Source organism: Symphalangus syndactylus, chromosome 4 (genome assembly GCF_028878055.3).
Source record: "Symphalangus syndactylus isolate Jambi chromosome 4, NHGRI_mSymSyn1-v2.1_pri, whole genome shotgun sequence".
In the NCBI taxonomy this organism is placed as follows: domain Eukaryota; kingdom Metazoa; phylum Chordata; class Mammalia; order Primates; family Hylobatidae; genus Symphalangus; species Symphalangus syndactylus.
In genome coordinates this window covers 69,167,090-69,188,583 of record NC_072426.2, presented here as the reverse complement: position 1 = coordinate 69,188,583, position 21,494 = coordinate 69,167,090, and the positions used below count along the sequence as shown (strand labels likewise).

Here is a 21,494-nt window from a genome sequence, read left to right as displayed (position 1 = left end):
AGTCTGCTTTAAGAGTTTGTAACCATCCCTGGACTGGTTGGTCCATGGCTTAGGATTTGAGAGTTTTATCCACCAAGTCCTACATTGTAAAGTGAGCAAAGTGGCCGGTGATATTTCAAGGTCATGCATCAGAAATAAATACATATTTCTGAAAGGATTGTGTCCCACGGATTTTTTTTTAGTACTCAGAAGCTTCTCCCACCCCCAATATTTTAAATATAGAGGTAGGTAGGTGTATGCATGCATGTGCTAATTCTAGATCCGGTACCATTAATTAACATGCTGAAGAGTCAAACTACTGGGCAGTAATTTTCAGTACTTTTTTGTACTCATAATAGAAGCCAATAAAAGGATTACAGCTTTAGTTTACCTAATGTAATATAATTCAGATAACTATGGTGGAATCTGTACATCATTGACAGGTATAAAACACATGACTGCATTGGGGGTACTTTATTCAGAGTTTAATTATTGAAGCTTTATTTTTAAAAGTTCTACTGTATGTGTAAGTAAAACAGATTTCCTCACTAAAATTAAACATTTATTTTTAGGAAGTATATAAATGAAGGTAACTATGGCTTCCTTATGAGAACTGCTTACATATTAAAATGATTTTTATTTTTACTGACGTTTTCTGATTACAAATGTAATTATAGAAAAAAAAAACCGTTATGGACATATACATAGAGCATAATGTATATAGATTCTGAAATGTCCCTTTTTCTTAATAGTGCATTTAATATATTTTAGCATGTCCTGACTTTTAGGATCTTGTTTTTGAATAACTTATATAAAATTAATTTAACCAGATTTCCCCTTTTCTCCAGACTTCTTTACTCCTAACTCCTTTTCTCCCTCATCTCCTTCTGTGCTTCCTCCTCTTCCAGTTGCTCAGGGGAGAAAAATGAAGTATACTTTTTTTTTTTTTTTTGAGATGGAGTCTCGCTCTGTAGCCCAGGCTGGAGTGCAGTGGTGAATCTCGGCTCACTGCAACCTCCGCCTTCCGGGTTCAAGCCATTCTTCTCCCTCAGCCTCCCAAGTAGCTGGGACTATAGGTATACGCCATCATGGCCGGCTAATTTTCGTATTTTTAGTAGAGATGAGGTTTCACCATGTTGGCCAGGCTGGTCTCGTACTCCTGACCTCAAGTGAGCTGCCCGCCTTGGCCTCCCAAAGTGCTGGGATTATAGGCATGAGCCACCACACTCGGTCTGAAGTGTACTTTTATTACGTCATTGAATCTGTAAAGAATAATGTTTAGTTAAAATAAATGAGGTTTTGCAGGTTTGGCTACACCTGATACTTAATAATAGATGCTAGATTGCTCATTGATGATGAAGTCACATCTTTGGTTATATATTTGTCTACTAGATCCCAAAATGTTTCCACTTAGGGAAATTTGTCACCCTGTATCAGAGTAAATTTTTCTGCGATATAAAGAGAAATTATAGAGTGCATAAAGTTATGTCATGTTCTCCAAGAAGAAAGCTACTGGCACCATGTGGGTATTTAAATGTAAAGTAAATAAAATTAAATAAAATGAAAAATTCAGTTCCTCAAGTCAAGCCACAGCTCAAGTGCTCAGAAGCCACTTGTGGCCAGTGGCTAACCATATTGGACAAATGGCTATAAAACATTTTCACCATCGCAGGCAGTTCTGTTGGATAGCCTTGGGGTGAAGTCTATATGTGTTGCCTGTTTATTAGAATTTAAAAATCATTTTTTTCCTTTTGGTTATCAGTAATAAAAAGCAGAATTTCTGTCAATATTTTTTTGGAAACAGTGAACAGCTCAAAATTATTTAGAGTAAATTTTTACTCCCCTACTAACTTAATTTTTAAAATGATGCAGTAAAGTAAAATACATATGCAACACAGGGTTACCAGCACTTTGAAATTCTAGAACATTTAAAAAATGTTTGATATGGCACAAAATCCAGGAGTGGGCAGGCTAGGGGTTGGATATTCTATCAATTGGGTCAGGATCTAGAGAAGATGATGGAAGAGAAACTGACTATTTGTAAAAGATGCTCAGAAGAAGCAAATGAAGTGGAGAAATAATGTGTTTACTTGAGGCACATAATTTTATGTTATAGTTAGAGTATTCGTAGAAATTAACCTGGGAAAATTGGAAGCCATCAGAAAGAAAACACAAGGGATGAAGAAGAACCACCAATGAGAAAGAAAATATAAGGGATGGAGAGGAACCACCGACGATCCTCTAGTCAGTGGAAACAATCACTGCGATTCTATATATCTTTCCAGCCTTCCTTTCTATGCTCTACAAACAGGCCATATTCATTAGGCAGCCAAGGATGGCAGTGAAGAACACAGATGAGATGTTAGTCTGAGAGGAAATGTGGGTGATTAGGAACTGCAACACTGAGCCAGATGGCTTGAGCTTGAAGTCTCAGCTCTGCCTCTTACTGTCTGCAAGAACATAGCAACTTGTTTAACTCCTATTTATCTGTAAAAGGAGATGGTCCTGCTGTCTACCTCTTTATTTTCTTGTGAGAATTGAGGAATTAAAATTTTAAACTCATTAAAGACTATGTTACTAGTATTACTGACCTATTAGGTGGGTAGTACAGGCACATGGTAAGTTCTTAGTAAGTCTCTCTGTTTATTATAGCATTGAAGCAGACATTTAAACAAGTAACTGCAGTCAGGTTAGATGAGTTTTGTGATAGAGTAAGTTAAGTATTCTGTGATAGTATATGTTGAGATGTCTTAATTCTCGATAATTATTTAAACAAAGCAAATTTAGCTCAGTATGATTGGTTTTTGTTTTAAAGTATACGTTCATAGTTTCTCAAATCAAATCTCTTTTTATAGCTTGCAGTCATTAGAGTTTGTTTATTACCTTGTTATGATACATCTTTAAAATTTCTAAGATATTAAGTAAAAATGTGGCTCTGATCATTCTGGTAATATCATAAGTGTCAAAATTCTTTCCCTGAAGCTTTACCTTGTGTACCGGGTTGCCAAAAAGGTAATAGAATCCTCTCTTAGCAATAGCATCTGGCTAATCAGAATAAAATTTATCTTCCAGACTTTTACAATGGAGTTTGGTTAGCTTTGAGTATAATTAAAGAGTGTATTACTTGTTACCTATTAAAGACAGGAAATTGTGAGGTGCAACTGTTTTTTGTATATGGTGGGGGACATTCTTCTTCAACTATAAATAAAAAGAGACTAAAGTGGGTTTTCAAGTATAAAGTGTGAAGGGACACCTATACAAGAGCTGAAATAGATGAAACTTAAGTGCTGACAGTTATGTGTTTGTCAACACGTCTTTTGTTTCTGAACTTTCTGCTAGATTTTTTAAGGAACTCAGTTTGTCTTACATGGGATTTATGTAGATTCTTGCCTTTGTGCTTCTTGGGTCACAATAATGGGAAAGGAAGGGCTAAATTTTTTAAAATTTATTATTATAATTATTTTACAATATGAAAAATGATCTCATTTATGCTAAATAATTATAAGAAATGCCACTAGTTATGAAAAATCCCTTCGTTTCTTAGAAATTTGAAGTTGAGGGGGAAAGTTGGCAATTTCAAAAAAATGAATGAATAAGTATAATAAAAGGAACAGTGTGCTTGGGCAGATGTTCCTGGATGTGGTGCCCAGGCACAAATAGTGCCAGCTTCTTCCCTCTTGACAGTGATTCCATACCAACCTGCCAAAATGTGGCTGGCAGTTTATTGCTTTGCTTTAATCATATTACATTTTGAGCAGGAATATAAACTGCGACTGATACTTGAAATATTGCAGCAATAGATTTTAGATATAATAGACATCACAAAACTTACATGTTTATTGAGGGAAAAGACAAAGGCTTAGTTTTCAAGTGGGTTCTGTTTGATTAAGACTGTTTTTTCCATCTGACTCCATGTCGTAATCACTGGGCCATAGTAATAGATGAATTAGGCACACATACATGTGACCTATGGGTTTATATTAGCGTGTACAAACATGTTACGTGTGTGTAATATGTCATAAACATATAACTTTAGGATATTCAAGGATTCAGATTCTCTTTTCAAGTATAAAAATGCGCAGCTATCTGAGATTGTTTGCTAGCAGGTGAACTTATATGCATTTAATTTTCTTCCAGATTCATGAAAAACTACACTACTATGAGAAGCAGAGTCCGGTGCCCATTCTCCATGGTGCGGCAGCCTTGGCCGATGATGTAAGTGTGACTCTCCGAGCTCCCCGGGACGTGTCTGCTGCAGACCTAGCCCAGGCAGAACCTGTCCTAGTGCAGACAGATGCGTGTGATCCTATGAGTGAAAAGCAGAAGAGGTTACAAATGTTTCCAAAAGTCCTGTCATCACTGAGCTTGTGTTAATATTATGTTGATTTTCATTCACTTTTCTGTTCTAAAAATTTTGCATGTAGCTACTCTCTTGCTCTGCTTTCGTAACTACGTAATAGACATTTTAGGCTTTAAACTCATGGAGAGAGAGAAGCTGTCAGCTGTTGGTGTTCTGAGAAAGTCACAGACAAGAGGAATGCTTTGGAGAAATAAAGACAAATGAGATAGCTCTATTGCTGACAGTACTAAAAAATGACAGATACTAGGATACGAACGAGGCATATGAAATACATAAAAAGACAGGATTGTTTTTATAATGGATTATAAAACATAGTAATGATTTATGGATATTAGACTTTTCCAAATTACCTTCATAACCAAAAAATAAATTTTAGAAGCAGTTGGCATTGATGGAGTAGTTAATTTCCTGTAGCTATAATTTTATTTTAAACGTGGGGGAAGGGAACTAACTTGCTGATTCTTACTGTTAACTTTCGGACTCGGATGAATTGAGAACACACCTGGATAAACTATAAAGGACATGAAGCTGGAAGAGAAATATGTTTAGTGCGAAGGCTGGTTTTAGTGATAACCCGTAGCTTATTTGTTGCTTTTAATATTTTTTTCCTTTATTCTTGATAAGACAAGCTATAATTCAGTGTGGTAAAATATCCAGGCCATAATATAATTAAATAATTGGCCATCTTGAGAAGTTGATTTTATTTGAACTACTTTGCATTCTAATTTAGAAAATACACATATGTAATAAATATGCAACTTGCGTGCTATTTGTTTAGTTCCCATTTTTCTTTCTGTTTTTATCTACGAAGATTACAAGTTTCAGTATATATTTAATGAGGAAGTTTGCTTCTGCGTTATTGAAGCAAAACTTTTTAAATGAAGGCGAATAAAGATGTAGATACAGTTGCTCAAGTAAGGCACAGTTGCCACCCAGGAAAGCCTTAAAAAAAATCAGTTTTAAAACATTTACTATTCAGAGTTTTGGGAAACATTTGTTTATAAACCAATGTTGTTGTGGCCCAATCATATTGCAACAATATTCCTTTATAAAAAGTTAGAGACTGCTATATAAATATGATAAACCATAGTATCTTATAATTTGTCAGAGCAGTATATTTAAATGTTAAAATATATTATGTTTTAAGTGACTAAAGTGTGCAAATGACCTTTATGTCTTTTTGTAAGTTAAAAATGCTGTAGAAATATTACCTCAAAAAAGTAAAAGCAGTGTTTGGAAGGTAATTAATGACTGTATAATTTTCTATGATTTTATTTTTTGTGTACAATTTATATTATGCCCTTCTTTTAGAGAAAAGTCCTTTTCCAGAGATAAGAGCAATTATTTTATTTATTTTTTTTTTTTTGAGACAGAGTCTCGCTCTGTCGCCCAGGCTGGAGTGCAGTGGCACGATCTCAGCTCACTGCAAGCTCCGCCTCCCGGGTTCACGCCATTCTCCTGCCTCAGCCTCTCCGAGTAGCTGGGACTACAGGCGCCCGCCGCCACGCCCGGCTAATTTTTTGTATTTTTAGTAGAGACGGGGTTTCACCATGGTCTCGATCTCCTGACCTCGTGATCCGCCCGCCTCGGCCTCCCAAAGTGCTGGGATTACAAGCGTGAGCCACCGCGCCCGGCCAAGAGCAATTATTTTTAGCTTGTTAGAAAAAGTAGGGGCAAATGGAAATTTCATGCAAGGTTTTAAGACGAGTTTTTAAATAAAAATGCATCTATACGTATACCACGTATTTCATAATTCTAATCTTTTTTCCTGTTTGAGTCTTGGTTTTTTTAAGAAAATTATGAGATCTTTCCTATAGCCTAACATTGAATTGGAATTTTGGTAGGAATATCTCTTAATGGAAGATACGGGAATATCTTTTCATGGAAGATATGGGGCAGGTTTGAAGTTGTAACACTTTCTTTATGTAGAACCCAAATGGGAATTCTTGGTTATTATAGTAGAGTACAGTCAGCATTTTTGGTACCAGGGTAGCTGTCAACCCATTATAGCTCATTTTACAATTGGTACTATGATTGGTTGGTATTTAACAGATTTCTTCATCTGTATAGGTAAACATAATAAAAGTTTCAGGCCATTTGCTCTATTAGGGGCATTCTAATTATTTTTACCCTAGCTCTAAACAGCACAGCTACTGTGGGTTTTTGGAATCCCCATGGGTTTTTGGAAACCCTGTGGATTTCACCACCTCATTCAGAAGCTCTGTTTTTGTGAGGGTTGGGGGAGGTTACAGTGTCAAAGCTTTATCCAGTTCTTCTTACAAGTGGTCCTTTGTCTAGGTGCAAAAGACCATTCACATGGACGAAGTGCTGGGGTTTGCCCTCCTTGCAATAAATCAGAAGGTGATCTGGCTGATACGATTACTTGATTTGTCCTCAGCCGAGAGCCTGGGCTCGGATCTGGACTACCGAAGGTCTAAAAAGAAGAGCAATGATTGATGATCTGTTTTCTTTTATGCCGACCTCTTCTTAAACATTGGAAAGTAATAGCCCTGAGCAAGTCAGATTCTCAGTTGTCACACACCCAATCCCACAATGCTCTTACTAAATGTTCTTTACGTCAATGTAATCTCCCTTGCAGCTGGCCGAAGAGCTTCAGAACAAGCCATTAAACAGTGAGATCAGAGAGCTGTTGAAACTACTGTCAAAACCCAATGTGAAGGTGAGGACATGTTACGCCGGCAATAAATACCTTCAAACAGGGCCACTTTCTGAGCCTTCACATGAATTTTGTTTTGAGCATCAATTCTCAAGTAAATGTATTTCGAATAGGGCACAGTATTTTAATAGCCTAAATCCTAGGAATGAGAAAGAGGTGAGCTTTTGATTATAATGTGATGAGAAACTGCAAAATACTCTTACTGGGAAGCTCAGAATTTAAGTTCTGACAAATGCAGCTTCAAGGTCATTTTTGTTTTAAATAAAGTTAAGAGTACACTATACAGAACCTACTAGTAATTTTGTTTAGGTCCATTTTACTTGGGTAGTTAATGGGATTCCAATGTGTTTGACAAGTATACCTATTTTTCTGTAGGGTCATTTCAGCATTCCTCTTTCTTTCCCCTTTCACCTCCCCATTTCCTGTCCCTTTACTAGTTTACGTTTCAAAATGTCATTCCATTTTACAGACAAGAGCACTTTTCCAGTGTAAAATACCCGTAAAATATTGGCAGACAGATTTCAATTCTCCCTTTCCATTGCCTCCGAAGTTTATCACTTCTTTTTCCTCCAAATGTGATCAGTTTACAGCAGGCATTTCAGAATTTTCCTGCATTATTCTGAGGTCATTACTGCACTAAATCCTGCACTGTATGCATTTTGGACTTGACACTGGGGCAATTATGTGTCAGATATTGTTCTGTGAGTCAGAATTACATATGGGTTACATAATTACGTAATTAGAATGATCATTTAGCTTGTGATGATTACTGGTGAGCATATGTGGAGTGCTGAATGAAAATTTCTTCCTAGATACAAGAACTAGTTTTTACTTTTTTTGAGAAATAGCTTTTGGAATTTAAAACTTGGTTTCAAATTTATTTTTATACAAAGAGAGATGGTATTAAATAAAAGATGAGGTTAAAAACATGTGGCGGGCACCTGTAGTCCCAGCTACTCGGGAGGCTGAGGCAGGAGAATGGCGTGAACCCGGGAGGCGGAGCTTGCAGTGAGCTGAGATCGTGCCAGTGCACTCCAGCCTGGGTGACAGAGCGAGACTCTGTCTCAAAAAACAAACAAACAAACAAAAAACAAAAAAAATGCGTGGACTATAAACCCTAATCCCTATAAGTAAATGTAAGTACATGAAAGTATTGCTGTAAAAGCTAAACAGGCTGTGATTAATGATGTGAGGGTAATTGATTTGTAGTGGTTTAGGAAGTTTATTAAATTTTTGTTCTAAAAGAACAAGGATGAGATTAGAGCAGAAAAGTTCCTTGATGTTAAATACAAAGTGTGTAAAAACGTTAAGGAGATTTTTAGCCACAGAACGTTCTGAAGGTTTCTTCATTAGGTCTTAGACTGCACCTCAGAAGTTAGTATCACCCAGGGGAGGGTGAGGTTAGCTATGAGTATCTTGTTAAACTCCTTTTTGAGATTGTTGTTTTGGTTCGAGGGTATTAGAAATGAAAGCAGCATGTTTCAGACAAAAAAAAAAATCCCCGATTATGGTATTTGGTTCAAGAGTGTTTCAAATGGAATAGCTAATTATGCAATATTATACTGGATGAGAACTGGTATTTGGCTCAAGAGGGAGGTATGACTTTAGACGTTATTAAGAAGGGCCATTTGATAAAATTTTATAATAATTAGTTAAATGTTATTATGTGGAAAATATTTTAGGTGGATAATTTGGTTATTTTTCATTTTACCTAGCAGTGTGACTAAAGAATGGTGTAAAGTTAGCATGAAAGACATATATTCGTATGTGTAGAAAATAGGTAATATTCCAGGATACATGATGTTTTGTTTGGCAGTGTCAGTTTGTAGTTAGCTAGTCTTGGGAAGAAAATATCTTCTTTCCTTTTTTGATCTAACATTTAATATTGCTTTTCTTGAAGTCATTCTTGTTATCTACCATCACTTTGGCCTCGTTTCCATATTACTTTAACAAGGTAAGCCCCCAAATAAATTTTAGACTATTTCAGGATATAATCAGTTAATCTATTTTTGTCCTGGGAGTAAACTAAAATCCTTTTTTGGTTTGTTTTCCTTTTAAACAGAAGCAAGGTATGTAGGTTGTTAGTTGAATTGACAGTTAAAATATGAAAAATGTAACTCTAGTGTGTTAATTTGAATATTTAATTTCTAGTGGATTAGGGAAGTTATTTACTTTTTAAAGATTTGCTATTTCATTTTAAATACTTAATTCATTGGACTGAAAAGGAAGTTGAAGTATATCTTCAAAGTAATAGAACTTTAAAAAGACACAGATACAGCCAGGCGCGGTGGCTCAAGCCTATAATCCCAGCACTTTGGGAGGCTGAGGCGGGCACATCACGAGGTCAGAAGTTTGAGACCAGCCTGGCCAACATAGTGAAACCCCGTCTCTACTAAAAATACAAAAAATTAGCCAGGTGTGGTGGTGTGCACCTGTAATCCCACCTACTCGGGAGGCTGAGGCAGGAGAATTGTGTGAACCCAGGAGGTGGAGGTTGCAGTGAGCCAGGATCGTGCCATTGCACTCCAGCCTGGGTGACAGTGTGAGACACTGTCTCAAAAAAAAAAAAAAAACACACACACACAGATACACACACGCACACACACAACCAAATATGCACCTACTCTGGGAAGATAATACACATATTCCACACATCTGCCAATTCTTTCTGAAAATTTTTATAACTTTATTTGGCAGTTTATAAATGTCACCAGCAATGGATCTTCATTCATTCATTTATTCTTAGATTTTTTTTCTTCTAATGCCTAGTGTGTGCCAGGCCCTATGGATGCAGATTATAGAGGATATATGTACACTAGTGAAGGTGATAGGAGAAATACTGTATTTAAAAGGGGGAGCGTATGGAAATGATATGGAATACATAGGAATGGCGCTAAACTCAAACTTGGGCAGGGGGAGGATATTGAAGAAAACTTTACAGAGGAAGTGGCATATAAGTTGAGACCTTATGGTGCAGTTTGAGGGAATCAGCAAGGGGACAAAGGAGTGGGAGATGGGTTGGGGTGGGATGTGAAAAAGAAATGATTTAGGTACAGGGAAGAGCATGTAAAGTCCCATAGAGGAAAACTTTAAGTTTGAAGATGTAAAAATGCAAAAGCAGCCTCAGAACGGGCGAACAGTGGCTTGTGAAGGAAGAAGGGGTGAGAGTTTGGAGCTGGGGAGTCGATCTTTTGAGTAGGGTTTGCCCAGGATAGTCAGCTTCATGCCTGCTGTTCCAGCATTATTAGTAATAGCCTTTCTCCCACTTTCAATTGTTTCCCTATTTGGGTGATAAATTATATGGCAACACCTGAAATTGTGAGCTTATTAAAAAGTGGAGAGCCACTGAAAGGATGTGAAGCAGGAAGTGACATGTCACTCCATATGTAGTCTACAGACCAAGCTTTTGAGGCATTGGGTGGTGTAGAATGGGAGAAATGCAATACTGAATGGAGGAAGGCCAGTGGGAGCCTATAGGAATAATTCATGTAGAACACTAGCACTTTGGGAGGCCGAGGTGGGCTGATCACCAGAGGTCAGGAGTTCGAGACCAGCCCGGCCAACATGATGAAACCCCATCTCTACTAAAGATACAAAAATCCTGGGCATGGTGGCGGTGGCAGGTGCCTGTAATCCCAGCTACTTGGGAGGCTGAGGCAGGAGAATCACTTGAACCTAGGAGATGGAGGTTGCAGTGAGCCAAGATCACGCCACTTCACCCTAGCCTGGGTGAAAGAGTGAAACTCAGTCTCACACAGACACACACACACACACACACACACAGAGCACACGATTGAGGTCCTAATGAAAGAGTGTGGCATGGGTGGAAGGAAGCACGGGGGATGGGCAGCTTGAAGGACAATTTTAATACGTGGTCTTGGAATAACAAATAGTTTGGGAAAAAATAAGAAAAGTCGCCACTAGAGTGAACTCCAAATAGATTAAAAATGTAAGTGTAAAAAGTTGAACCATAAGAATATTTTTAATTGAAAAAATATGTATTAGAAGAAAATTTGCAAGTTATGTTATCATGGAATAGAAAAGCATTTGATCCACAAAGACAGGAATACACACATACAGACACAAACATGCATCCATAAAGGAAAGAATATTTTAAAATCCATAAGTGAGATTAGAAGGAATCATTTATTAATATACATGATTTATGATATCTGTCTTTAATAAGATGTGATAATTTATTATGTTCACTTTTACTTTTTGCAAAGTGACTTGATAAAGACTTAAAAGGAAACAGAAATAATCTTTTTTGATAATACATAATTGTATTTTTCATTCAAATTTTAAAGAAAGTAGAAGCCCCTATTGTCATTGCTTTGTTAGTGCGGGTGCATATCTTTTCCTATGCTTATATGTTTTTATTTATTCTGTGAATTGCATGTTCATACACCTCTAGAGATAACTGCTCTTGGCTGGCTGCATTACCTTTCAACCCTTGCTGTATATATAAATATTAAATGTTTTTTTCCCAGTATATTCTGTGGGATCATAGAATGCACTACTTACTGTGATTTTTTTTTTGCTTTTAATATTTTTGGCATTTTGTAGCCTTCTCTTTGTGTCAACAAAATTACCTATTTTAAGTTACAGATGAACGTTTGTTATTTCTGCTTTTCTGCTATTTAAATAACACTATGATGCATATCTTTTGTATATTAGAGGGTTTTATGGAATATTTTGTCAAAATATACTTTAATTAGGACAGTAAATTATTGGGGCATATATAATGTTTGTACATTGTAGTTTTGATCATTGTTTCCAGCTTGTTGTTAAGACAGACCTTCTCGAGCACCTGCAGTATAGTGCATGAGAAGGCCTGTTTCCCTATGCGGTTGCAATTTATATGCAATTAATTGCATAAGCTCTTTTCAACTAATATTCTTTCTTTTTTTTTGAGACAGAGTCTCACTCTGTCACCCAGGTTGGCGTGCAGTGGCACAATCTCAGCTTACTGTAACCTCCACCTCCCAAGTTTAAGCGATTCTCCTGCCTCAGTCTCCTAACTAGCTGGGACTACAGGTGCGTGCCACCACACCTGGCTAATTTTTGTATTTTTTTGTACAGTCGAGGTTTTGACGTGTTGGCCAGGCTGGTCTTGAACTCCTGACCTCAAGTGATCCACTCATCTAGTCCTCCCAAAGTGCTGGGATTACAGGCGTGAGACATTCTTTTTTAGCTTTGCTAGTTGAGCACCACTAGAATATAAGCCACATGAGAACAGGGAATAAAAATTGCAGACATATAACAAGCTTTCAGTGAGTACTGTGTGATTAAATTATGGTTAGTAAAAATTTTGTGTTTTTCCTAATGACTTGTGAGTGATATAAGAATATAAAATCATTATTATAGATTTCTCCTTAGTTATTTTTCTTTACTCTTACATGCATTTTCTAAGACTGGGTAGAAATATGTACTTTTATGTAGCAGAATTTGGCATTCTTTTTCTTTATGACTTCTGGGCACTGAGTTAGCTTAGAAAGGACTTGTATTCTTCACGACGAGTTTACGAAAATTGTCTTTCCTATTTTCTTTTGGCTTTTTAAAAATGCATTTTTTTGAAGTTTGAAATTATTAATCTGTTTGAAAATCTGGTGTATGGTATAAGATGTGGTTCTAGGTTTTTTTTATTCAAGTGGATGGTAATTTTCTCACAGTTTGATTTATCTTTATTATATCTCTGAATCTGTTTTGAACTCTTGGTTTGATTACTGTTAATTTGGTTATCTTATTGTTTTAGTAATTGTAGCATGATACCTTCTAAGGCCAAATTCCTATCATTATTCTTGCAAATGTATTTGCCCAGAAGAAATTTGGAATTCTCTTTTATGTCATTAAAAAAAAACCATTGGGATGCAATTACATTTTCCAAAGAACATGGCAATTTATTTATTTAGATCAAATTGTTCCTTATATAACCCTGGAATATTTCCTGCTAAGTCTATTCCCAGGCCTGATGTGTACGCGTGTGTGCAGGCATGCATATATTTATATGTATACACACATATACACATATGTATAAATTAATTCCCCCCCATGGTATACTATTTATTATTTTCTAACAAGTATGTTATTTCTATACAGTAAACATGTTAATTTCCATAATACTTATTTTATACCACCTTACCGAAGTATCTCATTTAATTTTCAATGTTATTGACAAGATTTTTTAAAAATCTTGTCCTTTTTAGTAATTATAGATAATTTCCCCCCTTACCTTATTGCCTTCATATGACTTGCAGGAAAAAATGCTCAAAACTTACAGTAAAAATAGGATATGCTTTTGTTTTTCTGTACTTTTATGGGGATACTTCTGTGCTTCCTATTATTAATAAGCATGATGTTTGTGGCTGGTTTCTGATAGAATATTTTACAAGATTTTGTTGTCTCATTTAAAAAAAATCAGAATTATGTTAAATTTTGTCAAGTGCCTTTATGGTACTTATCAAAGTGATCATAGAAACTTTTTTAGTTGTTAGCATAAATAACTGCAGATATTTATATGATAAAACGTTAAATTCTTGGGATTAAACCTTCTTTGTGATAAAAGAAGATTTTTATGTTTAATTTTGTCGTATTTTACTTTGGTATTTAAAAAAAATCATCCTGAGACCAAAGTTGTTCTGTCATCTTTTATACTTTCTGGTTAGGTTTTGCATTTGGGTTGTGAGACCTTTGAAAAAGAAATGTTACATTTTACTATGTGATGGAATTCTGTAAATACCACAGAAAACTTTAATACAACCCTTCATTTGGTTCCAATGCCATCTCTGGGGAAAGTTTTTAGATAGTGCTTTTAATTTCTTCTGTAGTTATTGATTTAATCCAGCTTTCAAGCTCTTCCAGAATTACTTCATTATTTATTTTTTCCTAGGAAACTTAACATTTTGTTAAGATTTCAAGCGTATTGGAATGGTGTTCAATTTATCCTGTTGATTTGTATCCAAAGTTCTGTCCCATTTCTCAGTGCTATTAATATACATATTTTTTCTCTAGTTTCTTGCTCTGCATACCAGAAATGACTAATTATCTAATCTCTCAAAAGAACTGGCTCATTATTATCAATTCTATTTTTCTTTTTTTTTTTTCTTTTTGAAACTAAGTCTCACTCTGTCACCCAGGCTGATGTGGAGTGGCACGATCTCAGCTCCCTGCAACCTCAGCCTCTCGGGTTCAAGCAATTCTCCTGCCTCAGCCTCCCAAGTAGCTGGGATTACAGGCACATGCCGCCCGCCTGGCTAATTTTTGTATTTTTAGTAGAGATTGGGGTTTCACCATTTTGGCCAGGCTGGTGTCGAACTTCTGACCTCTGGTGATCCACCTGCCCCAGCCTACCGAAGTGTTGTTGGGATTATAGGCGGTAGCCACTGCATCTGGTCTAATGTTTTTCTTTGTGTCTATCTTTGATTAGATAGTGGGATACTTAGCTGTCACGCTTGTTTAATTATAAACACATTTAAGAGTATGTGGCTTTCTCTTAAATTTGGTCACCTTCCGTGGACATTGTGTATGTCATATTGGCATTGATATTAATTTCTTGATTGTCTATAATACATTTTGATAACTTCAATATCCTGACTTATTTAAATTTGTGAGGTTGTTTGGGTTTTGTTTTTTATATTTACCGATGTTAATTTCTAGTTTGATCCATTTTTATCACAATATACAACCTGTTAACCTTTTTAATGTAAAATTTGTTAAAAATGTTTGCTTGCTAGTTTGGCCAACTTTTGCAAATATATGAAGGAAAAGAATAGCTATATGGAAAGGATTTTTTTAAAATTTGTATATGGTCCTTTACAAGTTTATAGACAAAGTTAAATATACAATGTGACTGTTCCTGAAATAAGATAATCATTAAAGTTAATTGTAATAGCTAATAAACCAATAATATGAAGTCTAGCCTTTTTGCTGTGCACTTTCATGTATTATCTCTTTAATCATTGTGAAGCCCTGTTAAGTAGGTACTAATATTAACTCTTTTAAAGGTTAAGAAAATTAAAGCTCAAAAACTTGTATCCAGAAACTAAACTGACCTTTAACAGATGTTTGTGTGTGTGTTTGTGTGTGTGTATGTGTGTTTCAGGGATTTTCTGTGTTCTGTACCTAATAAAGAACAAAAGTATATCTTTCATATTTGTTGGAGGCCGAAAGTGTGAGGGTCGTGATTAGCTCAGTATACCACTGGAGGCTATATGAGTAAACAGCAAACTGTTCTCATAAATGCAGGATGTGGGCAAGCTGACAACTGCGTCCGCTGCGCAGAAGGAATGCTGAGGGCATTCATGCCCCAAGCGCAAGTGTTTCTGGTGATTAGGCATAATTGAAGCCTGTTAGCAATGATGTGAACCTGTGATCAGTTAAGCAGCTGACCAATCATTACCTCCTCCTCCATGCTCTTTCTACCCAATAAATACAAAGGGCGGTAGAAGCTCAGGGCCTGCCTTTGCTCACTAGAAGCAGGGAGCTCTCTTCTTCTTCCCCTGGCCCTTTCCTTAAAATAGTTTCTTTTATTTTTTGGTATCATTTCTATGTTCGTCCCTTCATTCAGTCTCATAATGAGGATCTCAAGCAGTAACAGTAGTAACTGCTGTAATGAGGGTCTCAGGCAGTAACAGTAGTAACTGCTGTAATGACGGTCTCAAGTAGTGACAGTGGCAGTCTGCCACACTTAATGATACACAGGATGGTCTTCTTATCTTTGTTTCTAGCACATAGCACTGTGCTTCCAACATTGGGATTCCCAGTAAACGGAATTCAATGTAAATTGTTAAATGTTTGGTGGAACTTTTATTCCATTATGGCCTTTTTTGTCTCTACATATAAGATAATTCTGTACATTTATATGACATTCAAACTTTTCTTTCATAGTCTTTAATTCGTGATAGTATAAGATTGTGATTTTGTTCATTTTACTCTTTAGGAATCTCTTGCTGTGTTCAGAAGAATGCCAGAACTTTTCTTGTATAACCTGTTGCCCTCAAGTCTTTGATAGTTAGGAAATGACTTGTCATTCTGTAACAATAGTGTCACTGGAGAACTGTCAACAATTGAAAGATTATACCCAGAATGAATTGATCAGTCAATTGCCATATTAAAAAATAGATTATTCTTATTAGTCAGTAATGGCTACAAAATCCAGTTCAGGAAAATAAATGCAGTATAAAAGAAACAATAGATGTCTGAAAATGTAAAAGTAAGTAGCCAAAGGCCTAACTAGATTAATTGAATGTGAATACTTCCTGCAGTGATGAAATAGGCAAAATCAATAATGATGGTAGCATTTTGGGGCATTGATGGAGGGATATTGTTCTATATAGAGACTTTGTTTCTAGGGGAAGCAAAGATAGTCATTAATAAATCAGAACCACTTCTAACCATCAAATTGCCACATTAAAGGCAAATTAACCTGTATGAATTGTCATTCCGGGGGCTCACTTTTGATAAAACAGTGAAGTGACATCATCTCTAGAATATGGCATTATAATTTAGGAAGTCACGGAAAATTTGGTAGATTTTTTTAAAGGCAATAAAATAAGAAGATTTGTTGTAATTTTTAGCTTCCAAACATTCACTTAACAGAAATTACTCACTGCCTGAGCATGCAAGATGGATGAAGCTTCATTAAAGCAAGCTGAAGGAAAAAGTTAAGCTACTTCTGGAGGGATAAATCAATGTTGCTCATCCTTATAAGCTAGACACTTAATTCTGTGAACCTGACAGATACTTAGAACATAAAGTTGACTCCAGGGGGTCCAGTGCAGTGAGTGCTTGTGAGTCTGATGAGTTACAAGGCCTAGTGTTCAATTTCCTGCAGATTCTTCTGAGCAACAGGTAAACCCATCAGTTGCGATTGGTGGCTCTGGCATATGGAAACACAATTGCCATTTAAGTATTGCCTTTTGAAAGGCAAGTCTGTATATTAAAGAACAAAATCAACTCAGTTAAAATAGGAAAATGGAATGCAAAATTCATTTTAGTTGTCCAAAATTAAAAATGTTGCTATCCAACAGTATTTGTAAAACAAAGTTATTAAAAATTACAAACTTAATGCCTATGAAATTATTTTGGATTGCAGACATGGAACAAAGCTAAGGAGAAAAAATATTTAGCTGATGTTCTTAATATTGCCTGTCAATTATCATAATTGCTTCATTTAAAAACATTTTATTCAGCTATCTCTATTTTACTATGTGCAAGATATGCCATAGATACACAGATAGTAGATATTCCCAGTGTTCTTTATTCCTCTGTATGGACCCACATTTCCATCTGCCAACATTTTCCTCCTGTCTGAAAGACTTCCTGTAACATTTCTTGCAATCCAAGTCTACTGGTGGTGAATTCTTTTAGCTTTTGTATGTTTTTCAAAACTTTTCAATACCCCTTCATTTCTAAAAGATATTTTTGCTGGGTATAGAATTCTAAGTTAGCACTATTTTTCTTTGAGTATTTTAAAGATGTTGCTCCATTGTTTTGTGGCCCACATTGTTTCTGATGAGAAGTGTGCTGTCATTTTTAATCCTTATTCTTTTATATATAATGTGTTTTTTTTCCTTTGGATGATTTTAATATTTTCTTCCTGGTTTTAAGCATTTTGGTGGTGTTTTATGTTTTCTTTGTGCTTGGGTACATTGAGCTTCTTGAACATGTGGGTTTATACTTTTTGCATCATATTTGGACTATTTTCTGCCATATTTCTTTAAATAGTTTCCAGCAACTGCCCCCTTTCTTTGGAGATGCCAGTTAACATGTATATTAGGCCATTTAAAGTAGTTCCCCAGATCAGTAAGTCCTGTTCATAATTTCTCAGTATATTTTCTCCTTGTGTTTCATTGTGGACAGCTTATGTTGCTTATTCTACAGGATTACTTTTCCTTCTGCAGTATCTATATTAATCTCATTCAGTGCACTTTTTTCTTATTTCATACTTTCCATAGCTAGAAGTTTGATTTGAGTAATTTTTATATATTCTGTATCTCATGTTCAGTCTTTCCTTTAACTTTTTAGAGCATTTGAAATATAGTTAAATAATAATTTTTAATTTTCTTGTCTGCTGTCTGTGTAATTTTAGGGTTTGGTTTTATCCAGTTTTATCATCTGTGTAATTTCAGTATTTGGTTTTATTGTTTCATTTTTTTCTTCATTATGATCAGTATTTTCTACTTTCTTTGCATACCTAGTAATTTTGAGTCATTGTGAGTTTTATCTTGATTGACTACCAGTTACTGTGAGTTTTATCTTGTTGGATGCTGGGTATTTTTGTGTTTCTGTAGATCAACCTTCTCCAACCATTTTGGCACCAGTGATCAGCTTCATGGAAGTCAAGTTTTTCCACAGATGGGGGTTTGGGGAGTGATTTCAGTGTGATTCAAGAGTATTACATTTGTTGTGTACTTTATTTCTATTATTATTACATAATCACCATAATGTAGGATCCGTGGGAACCTTGAGCTTATTTTCCTGCAACTAGATGATCCCATGTAGTGGTGATGGGAGACAGCGACAGTTCATCAAGCGTTAGATTCTCTTAAGGAGCATGCAACCTAGATCCTTACATACTCAGTTCACAATAGGGTTCATGCTCCTGGGAGAATCTAATGCTGCTGCTGATCTGACAGGAGGCAGAGCTCAGGTGGTAATGCAAGCAATGGGGAACAGCTATAAATATAGATGAAGCTTTGTTCATTCTCTACTACTCACCTCCTACTGTGTGGCCCGGTTCCTAACAGGTCATAAGTGGGTACTGGTCTGTGGCCTGGGGTTGAAGACCCCTGCTATAGATAGTATCCTTGAGCTTTATTTTGTTATACAGTTAAATTACTTGGAAACATTTTAATCTTTCAGAGGCTTATTTTTAGCTTTTTTGTAGGTGAGATCTTAGCAGCATTAAATCTTGGGCTTATTTTTTCCACTATTGAGACAATACCCATCCCATAACTCTTCTCAGTGCCTATGAATTATGAGGTTTTTCCTGCTAACTGATGAGACCAAGAACTATTTCTGCCCTATGCAAACTTCAGGGATTATTCCTTGTAATGCAGTTTCTCAACCTTAGAGCTATTGACGTTTATGGGCTGGATAATTGTTTCTGGAGTTTAGGGGACTGTCCTGTATAAGATCAAATGTTTAGGAGCATCCCTGTCCTCAATACAGTAACATCCTTTAAATTAAGACAATCAAAAATTGTCTCCAGATATTGCCAATGGCTCCACGGGAGTACAATTGCCCTCAGTTAAGAGCCACTGCTCTAATTCTTTGTGGTAGTTTTCTTATATGCATGCCATGGCTAAGGACTTTGCTTGGGACTCAAGGGAGACCTCCTACAGATCTCCTGAATTCTGTATCTGCCACCCTTTCCTCTTCTATAGGCTTCCCTGAGAACCTAGTCAGTTGACCTCTCTGGATTCCCACCTCTGTTTTCTCAACTCAAGGAGACCACTGAGTTTTGCCTGTGTTTCTTTGTCCCCATCACAGCCTGGAAACTCTAGGCTGCAATGCTGGGGCAATCATAGGCTCACATTGTTTCCTGTCTCTCAGTGATCTCTGTCCTTTGTTGCTTGATGTCCAGCATCTTTGAAAACTATGGTTTCATTATCCTTTATTTTTATTTATTTTTAGTTTCTAGTTTTTTCAGGTGGATTCCTGTTAACCTCATCTTGGTCCTCATCCTTATTCCTGAAAGATACTTTTGCTGGGTACACAATTCTGGACTGGCTATTATTTTTTCTAAGCACTTTGAAGGTATTTGAACTGTCTCCTGGTGTCTACTGCTGCTATTAATCACCTGTCAATCAGTTTTCTTCTTTCCTTTCTGATGATCTGTCTTTTTTTGCTCTGAGTACTTTTAAGATCTTCTCTTTGCCTTTGCCATTTTGCAGTTCTGCTGTGATGTATTAAGCATAGGTTTCTTTTTATCTTTCCTTGTTCCTAAATGATACATCGGGCTTCCTGAACCTTTAGAGTCAGTCTCTCATCAGTTCTCAAAAATTTGCAGCCATTATCTTCTCAAGTGTTTTATCATCCTGATGTTGTTTATTTTTTCCCCTATAAAACTTGTTGGATACAAAAAGCATGAACCACAAAGGAAAAAAAACGTTAATTGAGCTCATTAAAATTGGAATCCTTTATTGAGCAAAAATCACCAAGAAGGAGAGTGAAAGGGGAAGCTACCAAAAGGGAGAATGTATTTCTAGCACATGTAACTGATAAAGACTGGGTCCAGTATATTATAAATAGTTCTTACAAATTAATAAGAAAAAGACAGATGCAGTAGAAAAACATGCGAATATCTTGAGGAGGCATCTCACCAAGAGACACACATGCCCAATAAACACAAATGGGTTTCATTCCATTCATTTTAAGAAAAATGAACATTTTGACCACAGGAGATACCACTATACACTTGGAATGGCCAAATTTAGACTAATAATGTAAAATGTTTGGGATCATGTTAGAACGCTAGAACTCACATTTTTAGTAGAAGTGTAATTGAAAAACACTGCTAATGTTGAATGGGCTTACTATATACCCATGACCCAGACATTCTACTCTTAAATATACTTAAATAACCATATATATATGTATAAATAATATATATGTATAAATAATACATGTATATATTAAAAAATGCTGCCATAAATGTTTCATATATTTTGATGCATATATATATACATATGCATCATATGTATATATGCATACATACATATACATATACATATGCATACATATACATATATATATGCATCAAAAGATATGAAACATTTATGGCAGCATTATTTATACTAGCCAAGAACTGAAAACAACGCAGATGCCCCTCAAAGGCATAATGGGTAAAGAAACAATAACATATTTATATGTTGGAAAACTATATAACAATGAAAAATGAATTCCTTCTACCATAAGTAACAGCATGGGTGAATTTCACTAACTTAATATTAGGGAAAAATGAATACTCACTTGTAATTCTAATTATATCATTTTCAAATAAAGGGAAAGATTGCCACTTTGCGGGGGTATAGAGGGCATGATGACTAGGAATGAGCATAAGTGGGGGCCACTGGAGTTTGGTTAATGTTGTATTTCCTGTTTTGGGGGTGTTTATTTGGGCATATTCATTTTTGAAATTTTATGCTATGCACTTATGATTTGTACTTTTTGTATATATGTTATAGTCAATTCAAAAGTTTGATTAAAAACAGACACTATTTGCCATTTTAGAGCTTCTGTTTCAGTAGACAGCAAATATTAACCATATAAACATAAAAATGCGCATATGATTATAAATTATGGACATGTATGAAGGCAAAGAACAAGGTGCTATGGGATTGAGTCACCAGGGGATCTGCTTTTATGTAATGTTTTGGCCAGACCTCTATGAGAAAGAGTTACTCAAGTTGAGTGAGGAGGAGGGCAGTGTAAGATAAGATTGGAGAGGCATGCAGGACTTATAGGACATCCTGG

General features: G+C 35.9%; 1 protein-coding gene across 8 annotated transcripts in view; it reads left to right on the top strand.

Moving 5' to 3' along the window:
• MPP7 (MAGUK p55 scaffold protein 7) overlaps window positions 1–21,494 on the top strand; it is a 256,591-nt gene that overhangs the window by 151,983 nt on the left and 83,114 nt on the right. For all 8 annotated transcript variants that reach the window (XM_055275011.2, XM_055275006.2, XM_055275012.2 and 5 more), the window contains 2 exons: window positions 4,117–4,194; window positions 6,939–7,019. In XM_055275011.2, the coding sequence (XP_055130986.1) occupies window positions 4,117–4,194; window positions 6,939–7,019 (159 nt within the window). The remainder of the gene's footprint in view (window positions 1–4,116; window positions 4,195–6,938; window positions 7,020–21,494) is intronic.